Source organism: Zonotrichia albicollis, chromosome 8, assembly GCF_047830755.1.
Source record: "Zonotrichia albicollis isolate bZonAlb1 chromosome 8, bZonAlb1.hap1, whole genome shotgun sequence".
NCBI classification, from domain to species: domain Eukaryota; kingdom Metazoa; phylum Chordata; class Aves; order Passeriformes; family Passerellidae; genus Zonotrichia; species Zonotrichia albicollis.
The window spans coordinates 6,282,836-6,305,788 of record NC_133826.1 but is presented as its reverse complement, the minus strand read 5'-3'; the positions used below and the strand labels follow the sequence as shown (position 1 = coordinate 6,305,788).

Here is a 22,953-nt window from a genome sequence, read left to right as displayed (position 1 = left end):
TGTAGAAAGCAAAGGCAGTGGGCTGCTGTGGTTTATTGCAGAAGAGAGGTGGATAATGTGCTGGTGGTTCTTAAATAAATGTGATATGAAAGAGAGAAGTTTATTTTGTGTGTTATTCCCAGCAACTGCTGAGTAGGGGTAGTGCTGACCTGTGTTTTTAGTGCATCACATCCAGGGGCTTGCTGCCTGACACCATCCAGTACTGAGGGCAGAGCACTGGGCTTGGTTAACCTGGGGCTCTAAAGAGTTCAGTGGTTCTTGTACTGAGTCACTGCAGAGTGCTGGAACCAGTAATGAAGGAGCTGAAATACTGGGAATCTGTTCCAGATTCATTTCTGATGGCTACAACTTATTTTCCACCTGTAATTCTTTAATTTTGTGAAAGCTTTTGCAAGTAGCAGGGAATTTCTTCCATGATCTGGAGATGGAGAGAAGTATATTTTGTTTTAAGTTGGAAGATGTGTTGAATGAGTTTATTACAGTGTAAATCTTATCTGATGTTCTATGTATCCAAGTCCTAGGAGATACTATATTAGTAAGCATTTTGTTCCACCATCTGTGGAATGAAAGAATCTTGTTTTTCTGTAGATGTAAATCCTTTTTGCCCCATAGTATCTCTTCCCTTCCTTCCCTCTCTGCATTAATCCCATCTTTCTCACATAACACCAGAATTCTGGGGATTTTTTCCCAGAGCTGTGTGGGTATTGATTGCCCAGCAGGTTGCTGCCAAAATACACAGAGCAGCTTGCTTTTCCCTTAGAGGGCAGTCACTTGGATTTGCTTTTACTGGGGAGATACTCATTTTCATGACAGATCTATATATTAAAATAGGAGCATAAAGAATAGTAAATGAACAATATAATCCCATAATATTAATTTCTATAGGAGATTAGATTAAAGATACAACACTTGAAAAGTGGCAGCATCTGAACACTAAATCAGTGTGTAAGTCCTCTTGTTCGTGTTACTGAGGCTCTGAATACTGAGCTTTCTTTGTAGGCTGGAGGAGACAAAAAAGCTACATGGTTAAAATATACCCAGGCAATCATGCCAATGTAATTTTTTATTCCCTATCTGCACTGTAATGCAGATAAATGAACATTTAATACAAATTGAGATAATGTAAGAGGAAGGTTCCCTCTTTGTGATTTTTTTTTTTAAATTTATCCAGCAGTCTTTGAAATTGCACATTCTCCTGTGATACTGTAGAAATACATGCTATGGCTTGGGAATAGCTTGTTTCTGAGGCTGTTTGGAAGAGAAAGGCACAGGTATTTTTTATTTCCACCCTTTTTGGGCTATATCCAGTATACAGCTGCTGTTTTTGTTGGCCCAGCCACACTGACAGTCCAGCAGAGCATATTGGTTGTCACTGTGTTACAAAGGTACATTGTAAATGCTGTGTTGCTTAATTCAAAATGAGTATTTTAATGGTTTCTTATTTGGTGAGCTTGAAAGTACATGCAAAGCCCACTTCTTGGGTTATATTATTAACAGATTACTTTAAATAGCATATATATTGAAGCAGCCTCTTAGCTGAAACACCAAATTGCATTGATTGTAGTAATTTCATACTGTGTTTTTGTGTAAATGATGAAGGCTGCGTAAAACCCCAGCATATTTCATGGGTTTCACAGTTCTTTCTTGATTCTTTTATAAATGTAACTTTAAAAGGTTGTTACTTAAGCATCAGTCCACCTGTGTGCTTTTCTGCTTTCAGGTAATTGTATTGGTGTACTGGCTTAATAGCTTCTATAATGTATTTACCTTGCTTTCACTTAACTAGTCACTTGTAAAATGCATTTTAACCCATCTCTGGAATTTGCTCATAGATTTTCTTTTTGACTACTCATGTAGAATGAATGTGGGGTTTATTATGATGCCAATTAGAAATTGTTTCTTGAGACTCATGGGCAATAGATGGATGTATATGTAGTGGTTTTGTTCCCTTATTAATTTCCTATAATAACCCTTGTGGCAATATTTTTTTCATTAAGCTTCATTTCTATACAGATGACTTTTAAATGTACCTTCTAATGTGAGGAAACATGCAGTAGTGTAGTAGAAACATGTTCCTGTGTAGTTAACAAAACTTGTGTTGACTGGAGGTTTCAAATACTGAGATGCTTGAGGGAAGTGGTCCTGGGTGCTGAATACCCACTGTGTGTGTGTCACAAAATGCATTTCAGGCTGCAAGGCTGGGGGTTTGAATGAATTTGTGAAGGAGCTTAATGATGGTCAGTAGTGATGAGGAGGGGTAGGAGGCAGGTTGGTTGTTAGGACAGGGTTTTAGGATATGGCTGTTATTGTAGCCATTTGGGATTTTTTTTGCTTTTTTGATGGCCAACCCTGCAAAGACTTCAATTTCTGTTTGCGAAGTGGATGGAGCACCATTGCTGTTGGGTTTGCTCCCACTGTGGTTAATAAGGTTGTTTACAAGTATGTTCATGCCAGTAATGAACAGTAATGTTGGAACATGAGGTTTCTTATGGGTTTGGGGTTTCTTGTCAGAGAAAGAAGACAACTTAGGTAGGGAGAAAACAAATGGATGCAGGAAGAAGTGAATGGGGAAGGAATGTGAGGGGGACAAGGAGCCCTCCAGATGAAGAAAACAGGAGCATGCTGAGTATGCTGCAGGCTAAGGAAGGGTAGGGAGGAGGGGATTCATGGCTGAGCTGAATCAAGCACTGTCAGTGGACAGAAGTGCCAGAGGTTTCTCAGTTTTGATCCATCTATGAAATGTTGCACCTGAGTTTAGAAGAATTTGGAGTTCCTACAGCTCTGTAAGATTTCTGATAACTGTATTAACACTCATTAATAAGGAAGGCTTTCAAATGTTTTTGGGGTTTGTCTGTTAAGTCTTTATTTCCTGTGCCTGCTAACAGAGATACAGAATTATGGGCACTTATTATTAGAACTAAAACTTCATGGAGCCCAGCATAAATTTCAGGTTGATATCCTGATTGCCTCAGTGGCACAGTGAAGAGAAAAAGCCTTGCAGTGCACCTCAGTGCAAGTTGCTGCCTGTTTCTGGGGGTGAGTGCTGAGTCCCTTCAGCACTGTTACAAACATCTCAATGCCCTGAGCACAGAGGAGGTGCGTGCTCGGAAATAGCACTTGCAGTACGCACTGTTGCCATGGATTATTGAGTTGTATGCAATGAGTTACTAGTTACAGATGACTTAAGGCATAATGCACTGTGAGCATCAGCAGTGATGCTGGTTAGATCATGATCACAAACGTGGGAGGGAACTTTGCTACACTTGACAACAGTGTTTTATAATGTGTTTGGTGTGATATGAATATAAAGGTCTACACAAAATGGGAATTAAGTTACCTACTTAGAGATAATTTCAGGGAGAAGACAGTATGAGATAAAAGTCCATATTTATTTCAGGGATGTATGGTAATCCAGCTTTACATAACATAGGATTTGAGAAATAGTAACCAATTGGTGTCTATAATTATATTTCTTCAAAAGGTATGTCAGAATTTACAATGCTGTTGTGTAGCTGAGTTGTTGGATGAGCAGAGATGACCCAGGAGTGCTGGAAACAAAGCCTGTTGATAAAAGTGCTGTTAGTAGGTGCCTGACTGCTTTCCAGTGGCCTTTCAGAGCTTTTGCCTGTTGGGATGCTCCATTCTCTAAAGAGCAGCTGAATGTATAAATTGTGTTGCTTCCAGCAGCTTCCCTCCCCCGAGTACAGCTCAGAATTGATGGGCTGGTGAATGGTGGCAAAGCAGTTTTCACTTCTTGCCCATTGTCCTTTTGGTCTGTCCCATTCTGGTTGTGTGGCACTTCTGGCTTTTATTATCAGCTTTTGCTCAGTGGCACTCGCATGTGTCAGTCCCACACGAGCTTTGTAAAAAAGGACAGCTCCTTAGGACTTGTAGGCTTTTAATTAGAGATTCGTGGGGATCTCAATCAGTTCTTCCTGTATTGCCCAAATCTAAGAAAGATCTGAAACAATGTTGAGTCTGTTTGGGTTTCATTCTTGTTTCTACCCTACATTGGAAAGAAGAAAAATTCATGAAGTATTAGAATACAGGATTAATCCACTCTGGGTGAGAGTGTGCAGCTTTAAATACTTTTATTCTTCAAATGTGTTAAACATCAGAGTCAAAACCTTAAATACTGAAAAATAAAAATCATCCCATAAACCTACTTGTTCTATATGTTTACTTTAGTTTGTGTTTGAATAAAGATAAATAACAGCTTCAGATCAGTATGTTAAATGGATTAATTTTTAAAAATAACTGTGTTGTTACATCGATGACATTACTTGGAACTCATGCACAAATTAAGAAACATGATTTCATATTAAATTTATGTTTAATGCACTGTGCATTAGCTTTTTGTGGTTTACAGTATTTCAAATTTGCAAGTTGCATGAAACAAAGTGTTAAAAAACATTAGATACATAAACCACCACATTTTGCTCTACCAGCATATGAGTAAGCTCAGGAAAGGATTTTTCTCTTTTTTTTTTTTTTTTTTTTTTTTTCCAGCTGTGTTCCTCTGGAAAAACTTGCGTGGAAGGCAGCAGTGTGGTGTAAACCTATCTATTTGTTCTTGCCCAGAGCAGGGATGGATCCTTTTCCAGGCATCACAGTTACATAAGCAGGAGCTGGTTCCTGTCTCCAGGTGCTGAGGCCTCTGCAGCTTGGCAAGGCTGCGTTTGTGTCAGGAAAACAAATCAATTGCTTTCTCCTTGAAACAGTAAAAAAGGATAGGAAATGGAATTTTATTTCTACTGTAAATGGTTATAAAGCAGGTGTCCTTTTCAGCTGAGCTGCTTTTATTTTCTGGAGCACAAAGGTTGATAATGCTGCTGTCTTGTTCTTGTCTCCCTGTTACTTTTGACTGTGATGCTTCCTATGACGCTGCTTTGAAGTTGCTGCTCCTTTGACTGCCTTACTACTGCTCAGGCATGTGTGAATGTCTCCTTATGGAAACTTGGCTGGAGACAAAAGTGGAAATAATGGCTTGAAAATGGCATGGGGGAGAGTCAAGGGAAAAGATGCAAATATTGGTGAAATAATTAGAGAGGCTGTACTGCTTTAAGCATTGTCCACCTCTCTTTGTTCAGCTGATTGGAAAAAAAGACAATCCAATGCAAGATTGCAATGGTTTATCTTTTGTCAGCATTCGTGGGCAGTGAGCTGTACAGAGTGTTGTATTACACAGGAGTAGCCTGCCATGCCCCAGCCTGCTCTTTACATGGAGAAGTAGAAACATCAGCAAATTATGGAAAGTAAAGCTGAAGGATGCTTGGTCATCTTGAGCTTTTGGTGCAGGGAAAGGATTATCAGTGACTGCATCTTTGTATCTGTTACATTTCATTTTTGCTGCTGTATTTAGTATTGCTTACTAAATGGATTTATGGTGAGTTTTAATGGATTTTTCTAATCTGAACTGTGGTGTAGACCATGTATTTAAAAAAAAATCTGTGTCATTTGCTGAGTTTTCTTTAATAACTTAGAATTCTGAAAACAATTTTTTTTCTGATTGCACTGAATGACTACTACTTTAATTTATTAATAGAACACTTAATTTTGGAATGCTGAATTTGGGGCCTAATCTGAGGTCCTTGCCATTGCAGGCATTTTCAGGTGTGTGGCAGACACTGCTACTGCTGTGTCACAAATGCTTTGTAACACCTGCCCTTCCCTTCCCGTGGCACCTGCTAGGTAGAAGAACTCCATGTTTGGGGACAAAATTGTTGGGCATGTGGTAAACCACCACTATTCCAAGCATTACATTACCTGAGTGGTGAAGAACCCCCTTTATTTGTGAAGGTTTAGCTTCCAGACTGATTGATCAGATAAAATAATTAATTAAACATAACTCATGTGTATCCTGAAATTTTCCACCTGTCTCCCCCTGTGTTCAAGTACTCTGATTTTCTATTAATGTAACCCCCTGCTATGGCATTCCTTGCTGTAGTTTGGATTTTCTTGCAGAGTTGGGCCTGAACACATCCTCTGTAGTCTCTGAATCTCCCATCTGATTCTTCCAGAGTGTAGACAAGGTAGGAAGTGAAGATACCAGTGTTAAAATCTGGATTTGCATGTAGGATAATGCCTGGTTCAACTAATCTAGCAATAATAAAGTGCCTTAAAATGGCTGCAAATGTCTCCCTGCCTACTCAAAGACATCTCCTCACTGGTAGCACATTATAGAGGATCTGTAGTGTAGTTAAGAGTTGGATCTTTGCCAGTAGATGGAAGCATTTTTTAGCATCTCCTCATGCTTTGAGCATTTTTTGCATTTTTTTACCATAGTATCAAAATTGCTTCTTTTTCAGTCTCTTTCCATTTATTATAAGCTATTCCAGTTTCTGCTAGTTCAGATTACTTTCATTTAATCTTGTAAACATTTTTTACATTCTTTTTGGTGGAAGATATTTCTAATTCTGTATTTTTGGAGTTCTTTCCTTCTATTCTTCATCCTTTCTTTATGCCGAACACCTCTCTGCTTGTCAAATTTCTCTTCAATTTCTGTTTTGCTTTTGCAGTAATTGGTAGTCGCCTTCCTGGAGCTCCTGAGGGAAATCACACACGTAGGGTACAAGTGAGTGGCACCACCGTAGGTTCAGCCCAGCACCAGCAGAAGGGATGAGGAGCTGAAATGCTCCCAGTAGCAAACTGGGACACCAGGGACACTGGGCCTCCTGCATTCACTGTGGTCTTAGCTTTCAGTGGGCCCAGAGTTTTTAGGTGGAAATGTGTGTATTTTTCACAAGTGTGATGGAACCCTTTTTGCAGTGTGTGTGATTCAGAGAAAATATATAATCACTAGGTTATGTCACTGACATCTTTTTATAAAAATCTTTTTTTTTTTTTGATTTTTCTTTTTTCTGGGAAGCTGAGGCCCTAGAAAAAGAATGTGAATAGTAGTTGTTTGCTGCTGTGGAATGTAACGAGTGTACTTGTGATTGGTTCATGTTAGATGTGTACAATTGAAGGTTAATCAGAGACTGAGCTCTCTCTGAGATAGAATCAGGGAGAGCTCCTTTATTATTGATTCTTTTTTTATTCTTAATTTAGTAAGCTTTTGAAACTTTTTCTTTCTATTTTTATTAGCATAGTAATAATGTAATATATACTATAAAATAATAAATCAACTTTCTGAACGTGAAGTCAACATTCTCGTCTCTCTCTCACCCCAGAAAACCCTTGCAAACCCTGTAACAAGGTTATATGTTGTTGTGAGTATTCTTGGCTCTCATTTGTAGTTATTCCTTTTGTCCTCAATTTTCATTTAAATATACTTCTCTTACATTAAATTCTTACTGAAAAAAGAATTTGGCTCTGTTGCCAACTTGTTCTTTTTTCCCATGGAATCCAAATGTTATAATTTACTTTTCATTTTTCTTTTCCTTGCTTTCTGTTTAAATATACTACATTCATATCTGTAAGCATGCTTTGATTTTTGCATTGATCTTTGTAAGGGGAAATAGCTGCTGAGTGTAAATGTTGAACTGTAAACAAAAAGCTCCAGGACCTCCAGGTAATATCTCTTCAAAGCTTACTGTGGAGACTGGCAGCCCTTGATTGGATCTTCTCTGTTGAGTGGTTACGCACAAAAAAGTCATTACCTGGGAAGAGTGGAACAAGGAAAGAGGAGCAGAGTGAAAACAATGAATAATAAAGCTGTGCCCTGATTATTGCTTGCCTGGAAGGTTTGCAGGGAGAGCAGGGGTGGCAGCAGAGCTCCTTTAGCTGGGGGTTGCTGGGGCTGATGGTTTCTGATCAGGGCAGGTTGGACTCTGGTTAATGTGTGACTGGTTCATGTGGTGTTCGTCATGCAGCTGACAGGCCTTGCCATAAATCACTGAATTGTCATTAATTGATCTTTCTTTTCAAAGGAGTGATGAAAACTGAATCATTTTCCTGTACTCCAGGCTGGGAGGGGACCTGGTGGTGGTACAGAAAACCTTCCCCAGTGCCACGTGTGCTTCACATCCCTTTGAAAAGGCTCATTCTGCAGCCTTTCAGTGGAACTAAATTTCCTCCACTTCTGTTTTTGCATGCATGTGATGCCTATCTGAAGAATGTTGTAATAAGATAACATCTACTATTTCCCAGATAACCAAAATTCATTTTCATTTATAGAGGCAGAAATACACATAGCATCAGAAATTTTACTTGTATACAGGAAGAGTTCTGCTGGCATCCAAAGCTGTGGGATTCTGAGTTTGAAAACACTACTACTCAGGGTGCTGCTGTTCAGTTCATTAGTTTCCTGGAATTATTACTGTAGCTTATTTCTGAAAAGAATAATAAACAGCCCTGGGAGAAATTTAGTGTAACACTGAATATTGCTTTCATGCATGGAGAACTGATTTTTTTTTTAGCCCTGTTAATTTTGCTGGAGCTTGAAGATTTTTTTCTAACATATGTTGCAGCTTCATCAGAGAACTGATAAATATTTCAACTACCTAACAGGTCGAAATGTCAGTGCTGGCAAACCTTAAGAAATGAATTTAATGTATCTAATTCCTTTTCTTGTTGCAGTGTTTGTCATAAACTGGTTTCTGTTTTCTCTGCCCATGGCTGTGTTGGATTTTTGAGCTATGTTGGCTGTTAGGATGCAGCCTGAGAAAATAAGCCCCTGACCTATAGAAATGCTGTGGATTGAAGAATAAAAGTTTCTTCAGATGACTTTTTTTTTCCTCTTTGGTCCTTCATACTATTGAAGGCTGGTGCTATTAGAAGAAGCCGGTAGGAAATGAAGGGAGCCTAAGATTGTTGTAGGGGGAATAATTTGAAGACAAAACCACTTGTTTAGCTGTAACAAAATCAGTGGGAAGCTGATGAATACAGTTTACAGAATTCAGAGGGCTGTGAATTCTTGTTGACTATCAAAGCTACTAGCTCTTTATTTTTGGAAGGCCTATTGTAGTATAATAGAATTGATTTCAGGGGTTAGTTTTATAAATTGTTACAGTCAAGGTCATCAGGAATACAAGGACAGTTGGAGTTGCTGTGTTACACTGAGGGTTTACAGTTAAATGAAGAACAATAACAGGTAGGTAGCAATGTGGTATTTATTAGCAACAATTTTCACCAGACTTTTGGAGAACACAGTGCACACACATCTCTGAATTCAAAGCTGCAGATGTAATCCAAATTGTCTGAAGCTTGCAGCCTTTGCCAAATATGCCTGTGCTAGCTGCAGTCACGTGTTGAAAAGGACATGGTTTGTGGCAGAATTGCCTGTCATAAAATACATGTTTGTATTTTCTAGGATCAAGGAGAACACCCTGATTCAGCAGAACTGGCTGGTTGTGCTGCTGTCATCATGAGAAGGCACAGGGTCATTGGTTTCTTAACATATGTGTAAGAAAAAGGTAAGAGGCAAGTTCTGCTTTAGAATATAATGATTCAGAGTTCTGCACCTGAAATGATTTTTATGTATTCTTACAGATTCATATTTATATACATACACCTTCATGTATTCTTATATATATTTGTATACATACACCTTTGTGTATGGATGGATCTCTTATAAAGAAGATGATGGAGTATTTTTAGCAATTTGTTGTTTTGTTTTTACTGAAAGTAATTGCCCCATTTTAGAGCAAAGATTGTGTCTTATTTTGTTTGGGAGAGGGGGAAGGCGGGCAAAGTCTTTCTGAGTGTGTGCTGTAGCCAGAACTCATCAGTTCTAAATAAAGCTATTGCTCAACTCAGAACAAAGTGTTCGTTGCAGCAGAGGTGCCTGACTCGCAGGGACAGGTAACGCCGAGGGGAGCTGGAACAAGATGTGCCCTTGACCATCCTTTGTTGGGCTTGAAGGAAGTCTTCAGGAGCCCTGGGTCTAATCAATCTGTCTGTCCAGTCCATCTGTACTGTCTTGCTATGGGGAAATGACATTTTCTGGATGTGTGGTTTTTATCAGGATGAATAAGCAATGTTTGGTTTGTTTCAGTTTGATCATGCCCTTTGTGACTTCCATCTTAGGAGCTTTCCATGGGTGTTTTTTATGAGGACTATAATAAACTGAGCATTTTGTGTAGTAAGAGATTACTGAAATGTGTAGTTTCACAGTTTGATATTGAAAAAATTGTCTCCACAGGACAGCATGACAGAAAATACTGAGATCCTATTCTGGCTCTTTACATATTCTCTGGTTTTTGGGTCTTTGCTGTGAGGCCAATAGTTGAATGCCAGTTTATTTCCTTTCAGTGCAGTTTTTTATTATAGTGTTTTAATGTGATTATGAGCTGATCATCCACTGTTAAAAGACAATTAGAAAGACTAAAGGCTGTCAGTTCCCATGGTGAAAACATCCCAAGGATAATTTAGGATGTGCAGTGCAGAAGATCATGGGTTATATAATCCCTTATCACAGAGCCCAACACAAACACGAGTCTGGCTGCCTTGCAGGTGTAACACAAGGCCAGTCTCTTGTACAGTTCATTTCCAGGAGCAAACTGGCCTGTGGGATATCTGAGGGGCAGTTTCCAATTCTAAGCCTCTTTGAAACACCTAATTTTAAGGAAGATTTTTCTGTCCTTGTGTCCTTCTTTCCTCCACTATGCAGCTGCAGTCTGTGTTGTGTTTGAATGCTGTGATGCCAAGGGCAGTCATTCTGGGTGGATGTAACACACACATTTATGGTACAGGCACCTTTAAATTCAGACATCAAGGGAGAGTAAAGCATGAAAGCTTCATGGAATGTAAGTTCCTGAGTTTCAGAAATGAAGATGATGATAAGCCCATGCTGTTGTTATGAAGAAATTGAGAAGTAAAACACACTTCCTGAATTATGCATGATGTGTGATCCAACAGGAGCTTGAAAGTAATCTGCTTTGACAGACTGCATGTTTTAATTAGCTCCTTGCCCTGAAAGACAGAAGATGACTCTGCAATGGATAACGAGTGATCTTGAGTTCTGGACTTATATACCAGTGGATAGTAATCATTGTATTAATCTTTTTTGTATACAGAGTTAAATAAAACATAAAATTTTACTATTTTTTTCTGTAATTAGTCTTTTCTGCCAAGTCTTAACATGGAGGCCTGTATTTTTGAAAAAAACAAAATCTCCTGTTTTTTACTCATTGCTGGATGGTGCTTCCTTTTCCTTGCACTGGCACAAGATCCTCTCCTTCATATTGTTCATCCCAATATATAGTAATTTTGGATCTCCTTTTTGGTAGCATAAAATTTCCACTGAAACTTCTTTCTGATTTGCTCCTGTTTTTATTCTCTTTTTTCCAGAGTCTGTGTGTTGTGTGTTTGCTCATCAGCTTCTCTCCATGCCATGACTCAGGATATTTGGGCAATACTACAGAGTTTCTCAACCATTAAGGATCCTTGAAAAAATGTCATGCCAACCTTTGTCCTAAGAGAAACTTTGGGATTAGAGTAATTCTAAAAGTCTTCCAAACTTTTACAGTGGTACATGTGAGATGCAGTCAAAAGTCTCAAAAGATCTGTAAAGGAATATGTTTTTTATTTAGCGTGGGCATTTAATAAAAATATTCAAAATAAAATTAAATTCTAAACCACAGGGAAAACAGCTCAGTTATTATGGCATGCTGTGTTAGAGCATTTTATTTTCCATTCTGATCTTGAGTTGCTGGCTATGGTGAGTTGAAGCATTAAATCTTCACCTGGCAAATACGTGAGTTGCTGACAATCAGGAAGCCTTGCTGATATCTGTTAGGAACACGAGCACTCATCCTCCCTTACTGTCAGGCAGAGGAGAGGACATTAAGGACTTCTCTGGATTTGGCACTGTGTTTTGCCCTTGGCAGAAACTTGCAGAAAAGCTTGAGGGGTTGTTGCATCCTTTTATATAATAATAATAATTTTAGATATGAAACCTAAAGATTTGCAGGTGACCTTTTGTGAGAAATACCTACTGCAACAGACAATGAGATCTCATTTAGAGTGGCTGTCATCTTAGTGACTTTGAGCTTAAAAATAAAAGGTTCTCCATATATCCTGGTACATCAGTGAGTGAAATAACAATAGTGATATAAAAGGTCTTTTCTCTCTTCAGTTGGAACTCATGAGCACAAAAATTTGTTATGACATTTTTCAGTCTTGCAGTGCCTCACTGACAAATACTCTTTGCATCATTGACTTCAGTAGCAGGACTTTGCCTAGGAATAATTATATATGTCTTCATCAATTGTTTGCCAGGAGCAATGTTACCATTATAATGTAAATTAAATACATTATAAATAGATGTGCAATCACCTGGTATTTTGTACAAAACAGTGCTACTTTTTGAGACTCCTGAAATACAGCTGGTGATCGAGGTGGGCAGCTTTTCCGTTGCTTATATTATGATCTCTGCATCTGTGCCCAGTAAATGATATGGCAAATAATCTGTTTTCCTTGCAGAAGGAGTTAATCTAAATTTCCAGAACAGAGGACAAATCTTGGAGTATGTCAGATGACAAGTCTAGTTTATCTTGGAATTCTTTTGCAAATGGTTTTTTTCTGTTGATGCATGTTAGATGAATTTTCTTTAAAACTTGCTTCTGTATATATCTCTAACACATGCCTTAGTCTAATTACATTAAATAGCAATGTATTTATGTTTTATCATGATCACCTTTTAAAACAACCATGTATCACATTTTAAGTTGATCTTGAAAACTTGAACTCTGCATTTTGTGATATTTTAATGCACAATCCTTTCCTGTCAATAACCTAACTTCAGCTGTTGCCCATAATAAAGGCAAAGCTGTTGTTCTGTAAATATTTATAATTTTTGAATTTGTAAATACGAAATGTTGTAGTAGTGGAAATAAAGGTGGTTGATGTTTTTCTCAAATCCAGATCCTGTGGGGATAATGGTAAAGTATTGTTTTAAATTGGAAACTTCCTCTAATGTGTTGTATCTCTGGTGGAAAAAAGCAGGTTTTTAATTGAGCTGTCAGGTCTAACACTGCTTCATGCTGCAAAATAAGGTTCTCACCCTCTCCTCCTCCATTGCCTTATTTCACAACAGTGAAAGCCAACTCTGAAGAGAATAAAGCTGTTTTGGATGATGTTCAGAGAACAGATCAAGTCAAGGTCTCTGTGGTTTATAGGTTATGGCACACATTTCCCACCGAAAATGTCTCTGCTGGTAGGGAATGTTTGGAACAAATGAATCACGGTGTCTTGTGCTACAAGACTTTGGTAGTGAGGCGTCCATGTTACTGCTGTTAGGGCAAAATGTTGCTTGTTATGTGAAGAGAGTTATGTAAGGATTCAGGCTTGGGTTTTTGCTTTGGTTTTGGTTTTTTTCCCTCCTCATTTCTCTCTTGTCATCTTCTTTTCTAGCCTGAGAGCATTATCTCTTGATGACACTATTTACTTCTGTGCATTTTGCTGGATTTCCAGTGGCTGCCTTTCGGGGAAACAAGGATTATTAAAGTAGACATTTTAAGAGGTAGCACAATTCAAGCAACACCCATTAAGTCCCTTAACAACTTTTACAAGTATGAATCTTTGAAGCATCTCGAGAGGAATGAGGACTGACACAGAGTACTGCTAGCCTACGGTACATTAAAAAATCAGAAGCACAGGGAGTTTAAACTCCTTGTTCAAAGCCACATGAAGTAATTGGTGGTAGCAGAGATCTGAAAGTCAGGTCTTCAGATTTTTTAGTTGGCTTTTCTGGTTTCTCTAGGTTGGTTTTTTTTTTATTATTTTTTAGACTGGTGTCACAGCAGTTTTGCTCTTACCATTATGGTGATCTTGATAGCCAGACATATTAATGTGAGAGACTGGAGGTAATAAAATCCAAAGCAAGTTTGGGGAAGTTGTTAATCTGAATGAAGCAAGTTTAAGCACACAAATGTTTTTTATTCCTGGAAAATACTTTTGATTTATGTCTGTGATGTATGTAAAATTTGATTTACAAAGGACTTTTCCCCTTAAATCAGGACAATATGTAAGGGAACACTGCTGACTGAAGGTTAAGCATCTGATTGTAATTTGTTCTCTGGCAGGTTTAGACAAGGATCTGGTGGTTGTTCCCTGACAAATGGAGAACTATTTCCAAGCAGAGGCATATAACCTCGATAAGGTTTTAGATGAATTTGAGCAAAACGAAGGTGAGTCATTTTGAAGAGGATTGTAGATGCACATCAGATCTCTTCTCCAGAGGACAGTGTAGAAGAGGGGGGGATCTGTGATACCCTTTGAGGGTTTGAGTTGCAAATTAATCTCAGAACTTACAAAAAACATCTTTTAATTTTGCATGGAATGTCTTCAGCATTTCTTAGTAGCATTCTCTTCTGCTTTCATTCATCTTGTTTACCTTTGTAAAATTTCTTCCTCTTTTAATAGCAAATGTACCATACACTTTTAAAGAAAGGTTTTGTGAAGCTTAATCTCAGTAGCAATATTTAAATCATTTATTTTAAACAAATCAGGCAAAACTTATTATAAGCTTCTTTTGCAGAAATGTTTTATTAGGTCACATAAATCATATGATGAGGGTTATCACGTTCAAAGCACTAAATTTTTTGCTTAGTCTAATTGGTCATTCTTTGCTGTCAAGGAAGTTGAAATGTTCATTTTTATGGGGGTGAGAATCTTTCCAGGCACTTCTAGCTGTCTAAAATATATTAATCAGTGCTTTAAAGCTGCTTTTGCAAATTCAGCCTGATACTAATTGGGGTAGCTCTAAACTTCTTGAATTCCACCAACATGATGGAATTACACTACTAATGGTTGGCCAAGGATGTTGGTTATGACAGGTGAGCTTCATTTTTGTGCTCATATTTGAACACTTCTGCATTTCTATTTGGAACATTCTAATGCAGCAGGATGAATAGAAGCTGTAGCTTTAATAAAGCAGTAAGTTTTGTTGTTTAAAACCTTTTTCAGATGCCGCTGTTTCACCTACTCTGCTGGGTGCAAAGTGGAATCAGATTCTAGATCCGCCTTCGCGTCGCCTGTCGTTCAACTCGGCCGTGGCCAGCGTGAATGAAGCTCCAGCTCCTAATGAGTGTCAGCAGAGATTAAAGTCTTTCTCCTTGTCCCACTCAGTGACTACACCAACAGGAGGAGGGGATCGCTGTGCTAATGGAAAGGATTTTAGCATAAGCCCAGAGACCCCAGTCATGTGGATTGATGATCAGGCAGCAGCAGATGATCAGTTGGTTAAAAGAAATAGTAATCGGGATGATCAGTGTAACTCTATGGAAGCAGGAGAAAAGAAATGTGGAAATACAGCTTGCTTGCCAGAGGAGAAAAATGTGCTAGTGGTGGCAGTCATGCACAACTGTGACAGAAGAACACTACAAAGTGGTGATGTGGTGGATTGTACAAATTACAACAGTCAGTCCCTAATGGACTCTATTAGCTTTACACTGGATAATGAAAACCGACAGAGTGACCAGCTCAGTGTTACTGTAAATGGATCCACAGAAAAGGATATTGATACAGAAAAGCAGGTAAACAGGCTGTGCACTGAAGATGACTCTGTAAGTCATTTGATTAACACTTCATCTGAAAGCCTGACTGCTGCATGCCCCTCCTCTCGATTGAGGGAGGATTTTAATATGAATAAAGATTTGTTGTTTTCAGAAGCTACAACTGCAGGGATCAATGCAGTGACTCTCTTACAGAGACCAGTTGATGGTACTGCTAAAATGCAAGAAAATTGTGCATCAGTTGAAAATTTCACTAGTAAAGCCATTCCTCAGAGAACAGATCTAGAAGCTAAAAACTCTTCTGGTTCCAGTAGTGGAAGCTTAATTGTAGAACAGGAAACAACCCAGCAGTTGCAGTCTAGGCTATCTGGGCTCACTGAGACCTGTCAAGCTAACGTGGCTGGAAGTGGCAATTACAAGGAATGTGTTGCAGAGGATGTTAGTGCCACCGAAGGCGAAGTCGTTGAATGTGATAAAAATCTCGGCACAACGGAATTGCACAGCATGGCAGAATGTTACCCTGAACCTCAGGAGATGACTAATTGGGAGCTGACAAAGTTGAATGAGATGAATAATAAGCAAACTCTAGGAGAGAATGAAAGACTTTTGCAGACCAAACAGCCTGATGATGCATGTGGGAATAGCAGAGAAGATGAAGATGGGGTATTGGAGGCAGGCATAGACTTAAAAGGGTCTGGTACAGATGAGCTTGGAGGGTCCAGTCTCTCTGATGTGATGGCTACATCAGCAGCAAGCTCTCTGTCTAATGGTTGTGATTCCTATGGAATGCAGAACCCAGTTGTTGCTCATGTTCCAAAGACTTTACCCTCCAAGGAAGACTCGGTAACAGAGGAAAAGGAGATTGAGGAGAGCAAGTCAGAATGTTACACTAATATTTATGAACAGAGAGGAAATGAGGCCACAGAAGGGAGTGGTCTTATTTTAAACAGCACTGGTGATCACATAAAGAAAAATTATTTGCATAATCTTTGTAGTCAGGTTTCATCCATGCAAGGGCAGACTTCACCAAAACCAGTGACTAACCTGCAATACAGTGTTCCTTTTGGTGGTGCAAGACCTAAGCAGCCCACAAATCTGAAACTGCAGATTCCGAAGCCATTATCGGACCACTTACAAAATGATGTTATTCCCCCAAATTGTGGAGGTAATAGTAAAAACAAAAATGTCTTTGGTAAGACACAGTTAGGGGATACAGCAGACACGTTTCCTGGTGAAACATCTTCAAATGCCTCTGGTACTGGCTCTAATGGGGAACATTTGGATGAGTATGAATCTGGAGTCTCTAATAGTTCGTGCCTTGCAGTAGCCCCAGATAGTCCAGACAATGATCTCAGAGCTGGTCAGTTTGGAGCTCCAGCCAGAAAGCCTTTTACGACTTTGGGTGAGGTGGCTCCTGTGTGGGTTCCAGACTCTCAAGCACCAAACTGTATGAAATGTGAGGCCAGATTTACATTCACCAAAAGAAGGCACCATTGCAGAGCCTGTGGGAAGGTAAGTTCATATTTTGTGAATAAGCTCAAAGCACCCTTTTTCCCCTGGTACTGCACAACATCGCATCAGAGGGCTTGCTAAGCTACTGGATATAGTTACCTGTGACATAAAAGCTGTGTCTGAGTGAAGCAAAAATGGGAATTTCTGAGCTCTGATCTATTTAGGGTGTCAATAAAGAGTAACTCATTGTTATTAGTCTAAATGAGCAGTTGTATTGCTTGATTGCAATGATCATCATTCTTGGATTTATATCAGAACTTTTATAAAATGATTAAGTTCAGGAAACTGCTTTACAGAAATTACTGCATCAATAATCCCATTAAAATTACTGAAACAAACTTGTGTATTGGGAGTGGGCTGTTGGATTGCTGGCATTCCTGCTGGTTTACATGGCTGATGAACTCAGTTCTTCTCTGTCCTCTCTACTATTCTCATATTGCTTACATTATTTTAAATGGTATTGACCTGCTTTTAAACATACATTTGCTCTTGGGGGGAAAAAAAAGTGATTAACTGTAACCTGGTGATGTCCACATAGTGAGAAATGTCATAATGGAAAACAGCTAAAGCACAATTTCTGGATCCCTTTTTGTTGTGTAAGAATTACTTATTGTTGAGAATGTTTACCATTTTATGTATGTGCCATCTAGGCGAACTCAAATTCTTATGTAATGATTTTATTGTAAATTATTAACCTGTAAAGTATTCCAAATATCTTTTACTGAAATACATATCAGTGACATAAGTATGAACTCAGGGAGAAAATTATGATAAGCAGTAAACTAACACTCTTGTTAATTAGGTATTAATGAATATTGTGGAAAGAAATACTAAAACCAACAAGAAGCAGAATAAAAAAACCCTTCAGTTCATTTAGGCCTCATTCGAAAGTTTCTGAAGTTGATTGAAAGACCTGGCTGCTATGGGTGATAATTTTTGCAGCCAGAAGAATGCAGGGAGGGCAGAATGGTTGGATAAAGAACCTAAAAGAAGCAAATGTATCAGGAAAGCTCAAAGCCTGGTGCCAGCTGGCTCTGGGAGCGGCCCAGCAGAGCCCCCAGGCTCGCTCCTGCTCCCTTTAGGAAGGGAGTGACAGCACTCAGCTCTCACTGCAGAGATGCTGAGCAGCCTTTGCCAGGGCACTGGGAAAAGCTGAGCAGGAATTCCCTGTGCCTGCTCCAGAGCTGCAGCTGCCTCAGCCCATCCTGCAGGTCCTGATGGGGAGCCAGTGACAACCACAGGTGATCAGTGAGCATCACAAAAAGCACTGCCTGCCTTCAGTGTGCTTTGGGTTTCCATCAGGGGCCTCGTTCTTCTCATAGCAGTTAAGCAGAATCTGTAAGCCATGGAAGTTAAAGGATTGTCCATGATTTTAGCTTTGAAATGTTAACTGACACTGTTATTTAGGATTTTCTTTTTTTTCTAGTTGGACAAATATGGCTTCAGATTTTATGTGCAGTAAATTTTTTACTTATTTTTGTGTTTTAAACAAGTTTATTGCTTAGATTTGTTTCTCTGTAATAACTGAAGCCCTGAGTAGCACAAATGAATGCAGAAAATAAAAGTATCTGTAAATGGGTAAAACATGCAATGATGGAACAAGGCCAAAAATTTCTATATGTTTTTTGCTTTTTACATTCTTCTGACAAACCTTGAGAAGAACCACCAGTGCCAGTGGGGGTTTTTTGATTTTATGTGGGAAATGGATAAAATAAAAAATACCTCTACTCAGTAGCCAAACTGACTCAGTAGACTTAGAATGGATTTATTTTTAGAAGCTTTTGTCAGCAAATGTTTATCTGGGCCAAATTTGTACAAGTGCAGCCAAAAGATGTTGCAGAAAGGACTCACTAATAAATGCTAAGGATCACTGTAAGTCAAATAATACTTAGCACATGCTGCAAATTGCTTTACAGCCCTTAATTCCTGTATGACTGTGGGCAGAGAGAGACCAAAGCTTTGACACACAAGTTCTGATGAATGTGGCTGCAGTGGCTTGAGAAATCCCAGTTCTCAGCTGTGTGCTGCTGCTTTCTGGCTTTTCCCCCAGAGCAGTTCAGAACTTCATTAGTAAAGCCATTGCTCAGAGAGCAGATCTGGAAGCTCAAACCTCTTCTGATTCCAGTAGTGGAAACTTAATCCAGAAACAACCCACACCATGTGGTGTAGGAGCTCCTGAACCACAGGGGTGCTCCCATTGTTAAATGTCTGAATCTCACTAAAAGAATTGGGGAGACAACATCTTCAGCCCTTGCAGTTATTTGTTTCTAGGGGAAGTAATGGGATTAAATGTTTTGAACACAAGATTTAGCACAAGAGTTCCTGTTTAAGCTTTATTAGCATCGTGACAAATCATTTTAGTAGGGGTGAGTGTATCTGTTTCATTTGGGAATAAACACTGCATTTAAAAATAATTGAGTGGCAACTAGGAACTCTGGGAGTTTAATTTCAGGGTAATAATTGCAAAGTTAATGGATGATGTGAACCATTTGGATTGATGGCAAGTAATACACTTACAGTAAATTTTGAGTTAAAATAAAGAACCTGATGAATGTGTGGACACATTCATAAATTATATGTTACATATTTATGTACCTTCTATTGTCAGATTAAATCACCATCCTTGATAGGAAAACCAGAAGATTTATATGCTATCTTTTTTATTGACAATCAAAATGATATTTTTCTACTAAAATACTAAAAAAAATCAGCAATTCCACTAGCAACTAATTCTTTAACAACTCCTAGTGAACCTGAAAACCCTAGTAACATAAAAACTTGCTTTGACACTGCTCTGTTGTTTTTTTTTTATAGCATGATGTGCTGAGATAATGACTTGGTGATTGTTAATAACAAGTCTGACTTGTCATTTGTGGTGGATTGTGTTCCCTGCATTACTGCTGCTCAAGGCTGATGCAGCCTGAGAGAGGAGGTGGGGATGTTCTGTCATTGCTTCTGTTTTCTCTTTTAATATTTCAATCATTGCATTTGGGAGCTTTCATGAATGTGTTGTTTTAAAAAGGGTCCTAAATTAGATATTAATTTGTGTTGGGCCTTCATTTATGGTTGACAACATTGATTTTTCCATGTTCAATATTGAATGAACTTTTGACTGGAAGTTGTGCCTAGAGAACTGAAATGATGTCAAATGTCTCTAAAATATGCTGTGATGTTGTTTTAAATATTCCCTAGAATACATGTAAATTGGGTTAAGATGTATGCATAGGAATCAGATTTTTCAAATACATTTACTTTGGTTTTTAAAGGTTTTCACATATGTGAAAGGGTGGATTTTATTTTTGCATTAAAATTCCAGTCTATTCTTAATTGTATTTTGTTTTTGAAATGTTTGAGTTGTCATAGTTAGAAAACATTAAAACTGGTTCTAATGAGACAGGGCTGAGCTTCTGCACATTTGTTTTTCAACTCTCATGTTTAGTTCAGAACCTGTATTTGGTTATTTTGAACACTTGCCACTAAAAGTAGTTGTAATTTGGTTGATCTTTAACTTGGTTGAAATTTAATTAGGCTTAAACACGTTTATATATAACAATCCTGTGTAGCTTCATGTCTATATTACAGAAATAATGCTGCTAGAGAGATGGAATATTTTTTTTAAATTTAGAAAGCATTATAGATCATAATAATGCATAGTGTATTGCAGAGATAATATCCACCCATAATTAAATTTTGAAATTCTCTCTTGATATCTGAACTCATTTGTTAGGCAGCTGCTGCTGTTTCCAGATCTCCTGAGTGTGACATTACCTTTCTGCAGGAAGTGGATCTTCATCAGTATCTTCATATCACTGGAAAAATAACCCTGAGGAACTACTGAGTTTTTAAAATAAAGACACTATAATTATTTAAAATGAATAAGAAATCATTAAGAGCATGTGTTCTGCAGGATTTTGAGAAGGACGTTGCTTCATGGTCATGTCTGCATGGAAGTGTGTTGTGCTGCACAAGCCATGCTCAGCTTTGGTGGTTTTGCCTGTCTGGAGGAAGCCTCAGGAATCTTTCCTGCCCAGGACTGGGGAGTTTTTAGAGCTGCTTCAGGGGAGGAGGAGCAGCCCTGCAGCTGCACTTTGTGCTCCCTGGGCTTTGCCCCAGCCCCTGCAGCAGCCAGCATGCACAGAATGCAGTTCCTGACTTCTCCCTCCTGGTGTGATACTGTGATCTTTGCATTCATGTCAAAATTAGCTTTTTTAGAGAAATGGAGCAGGATTTTCTTGCAGTACTAATGTCATTCAGCTTTCTGAAATGTCTTGGTTTATGTGTTTAACACTTAAAGCATTTTGATAATCACTGTCCCTCCTCAACTGAGGAATAGCTTCCTAGATATAAAGAGATTAAACAGCTGGAGATACTATCAGAATCACAGAATTATTTAGGTTGAAAAAAACCTCTTGAGATAATCAAGTCCAGTCTTGACTGGTGACTGATCTCTACTTTGTCAACCAGAGCATGGCACTGAGTGCCACCTCCAGTCTTTTTCCTTAAATACCTCCAGGGACCTCGAGAGCGTCTCTCTGGGCAGCCCACTCCAATGTTGAATCACCCTCTCTGTGAAGAAATTCCTCCTGAAGTCCAAAAATTCCTTCTAATGTCCAATTCCATGAAGATGAATTGTGCTGCTGCAAAGAATTAATTAAGTTTGAATTAATCTGTGCCATAGCAGTTTCTTTTATATATATGGAGTACTTGTGCATTGAATTGCTATTTAATTCTAGGAAGTACTCATGCTTTTTCTAAGACTGAAGTTAATTCCCAAATTGTTAATTCTGTGAGGGATTGTAATGAGGTAGGTATTTTTTAACCCCATTGTCATTTATGCCAAACAAATTTTAATAACACTACAATGCAGTATCAGGACAAAATGCATTTATGTGTTCCACAAAATAATCATCAGGATTAGTAGTACAGCCACCTTGGGTAGGTATTGGTCACTGTGGCTTTAATGAGAAAATACTGATTTTTTTACCTCTGTATTTTGCATTTCAAGAGCTCTGCAGACACCCACTTGTGCAGGTCCATCAGTTTGCCCCGTATTTGTGCACAGCCCTGAGCAGTTTCCCTGTGTTCCAGGTGTTTTGTGCCGCGTGCTGTAGCCTGAAGTGCAAGCTGCTCTACATGGACCGAAAGGAAGCCAGAGTGTGTGTGATCTGCCACTCAGTGCTGATGAATGGTGAGTGGGCAGGGAACTGAGATCTGGCACCTCACTGGCTTTGTGTGGAGCTGCAGTGAGGGCACTTGAAAAGAAAAAATATCAAAATGCTTCATTTGTATGGGTAAGTATTCTAAAACAGTAAAGGTGCTTGAGAGGCTGGCGTGGAATCCCAGTGAAGAGTAGAAAAACTGGTAAGGTTGCAGTGAGTTTGAAAGCTTTCATTTGGGAGTGCTCTACCAGGATTGCAAAAACTGTGACTTTGAGGTTGATTCAGAAGTGTACTCTGTATGCTTTGTTGCCTGAGTAGATAACCCACTACACATTTAGATGGAGTGCCAAAGATGTGCATGATGTGCCTGTTCTAGGTAATGCGCTATAGGAGATTGGGAAAGTAGCATTTATCCACAAATTAATTCAGCTCCTCTTCTTAGAGTAGGAGGTCTTGTCTAAATACAGGTCCCCAAATGTGGACAGCTGAGTTTAGGTGGTTACATTCACACATTCCTGGAGAGTGTCAAACCCACGGTGGTGCTGTGGCTAAAAGCCTGCTGAGAGCATGGGACACAGTAGAGAGGTCATAAGTAGTTCTGAGGTTCACGTGTAGAACTGGTAGGAGTTCTGTCACCTCTGCTTGGTGTAAGGAAAAGCACTGGTTTTGGCCAGCAGGCTGTGGGGTGTATTTTGTGTGTTGTTCTTTATTGTGCTCACACTTTAGAGCTGTGCTATAAATACGGGGAAACGCAGAGCACTCCCTTGAGGCCTGTGGAAATCTCCAGAACTTCCCTCCCTGGCAGCTGCCCCTGGGTGATGATCTGTCCAGCTGAGTTATGCCCATGGCACTGAGACAGCTGCTGCTGGAAGACTCAATGTGCA

At 39.0% G+C, this 22,953-nt stretch overlaps 1 protein-coding gene across 4 annotated transcripts in view; it reads left to right on the top strand.

The window, feature by feature from the left end:
- ZFYVE9 (zinc finger FYVE-type containing 9) overlaps positions 1 to 22,953 on the top strand; it is a 57,973-nt gene that overhangs the window by 7,104 nt on the left and 27,916 nt on the right. For 2 of the 4 annotated variants that reach the window (XM_074545794.1, XM_074545793.1), the window contains exons 2-5: positions 9,254 to 9,356; positions 13,968 to 14,072; positions 14,851 to 16,910; positions 21,999 to 22,098. In XM_074545794.1, coding sequence (XP_074401895.1) covers positions 14,003 to 14,072; positions 14,851 to 16,910; positions 21,999 to 22,098 — 2,230 coding nt within the window. In that variant the 5' untranslated portion in view covers positions 9,254 to 9,356; positions 13,968 to 14,002. The remainder of the gene's footprint in view (positions 1 to 9,253; positions 9,357 to 13,967; positions 14,073 to 14,850; positions 16,911 to 21,998; positions 22,099 to 22,953) is intronic. The other 2 variants (XM_074545796.1, XM_074545795.1) reach the window with 1 other exon arrangement.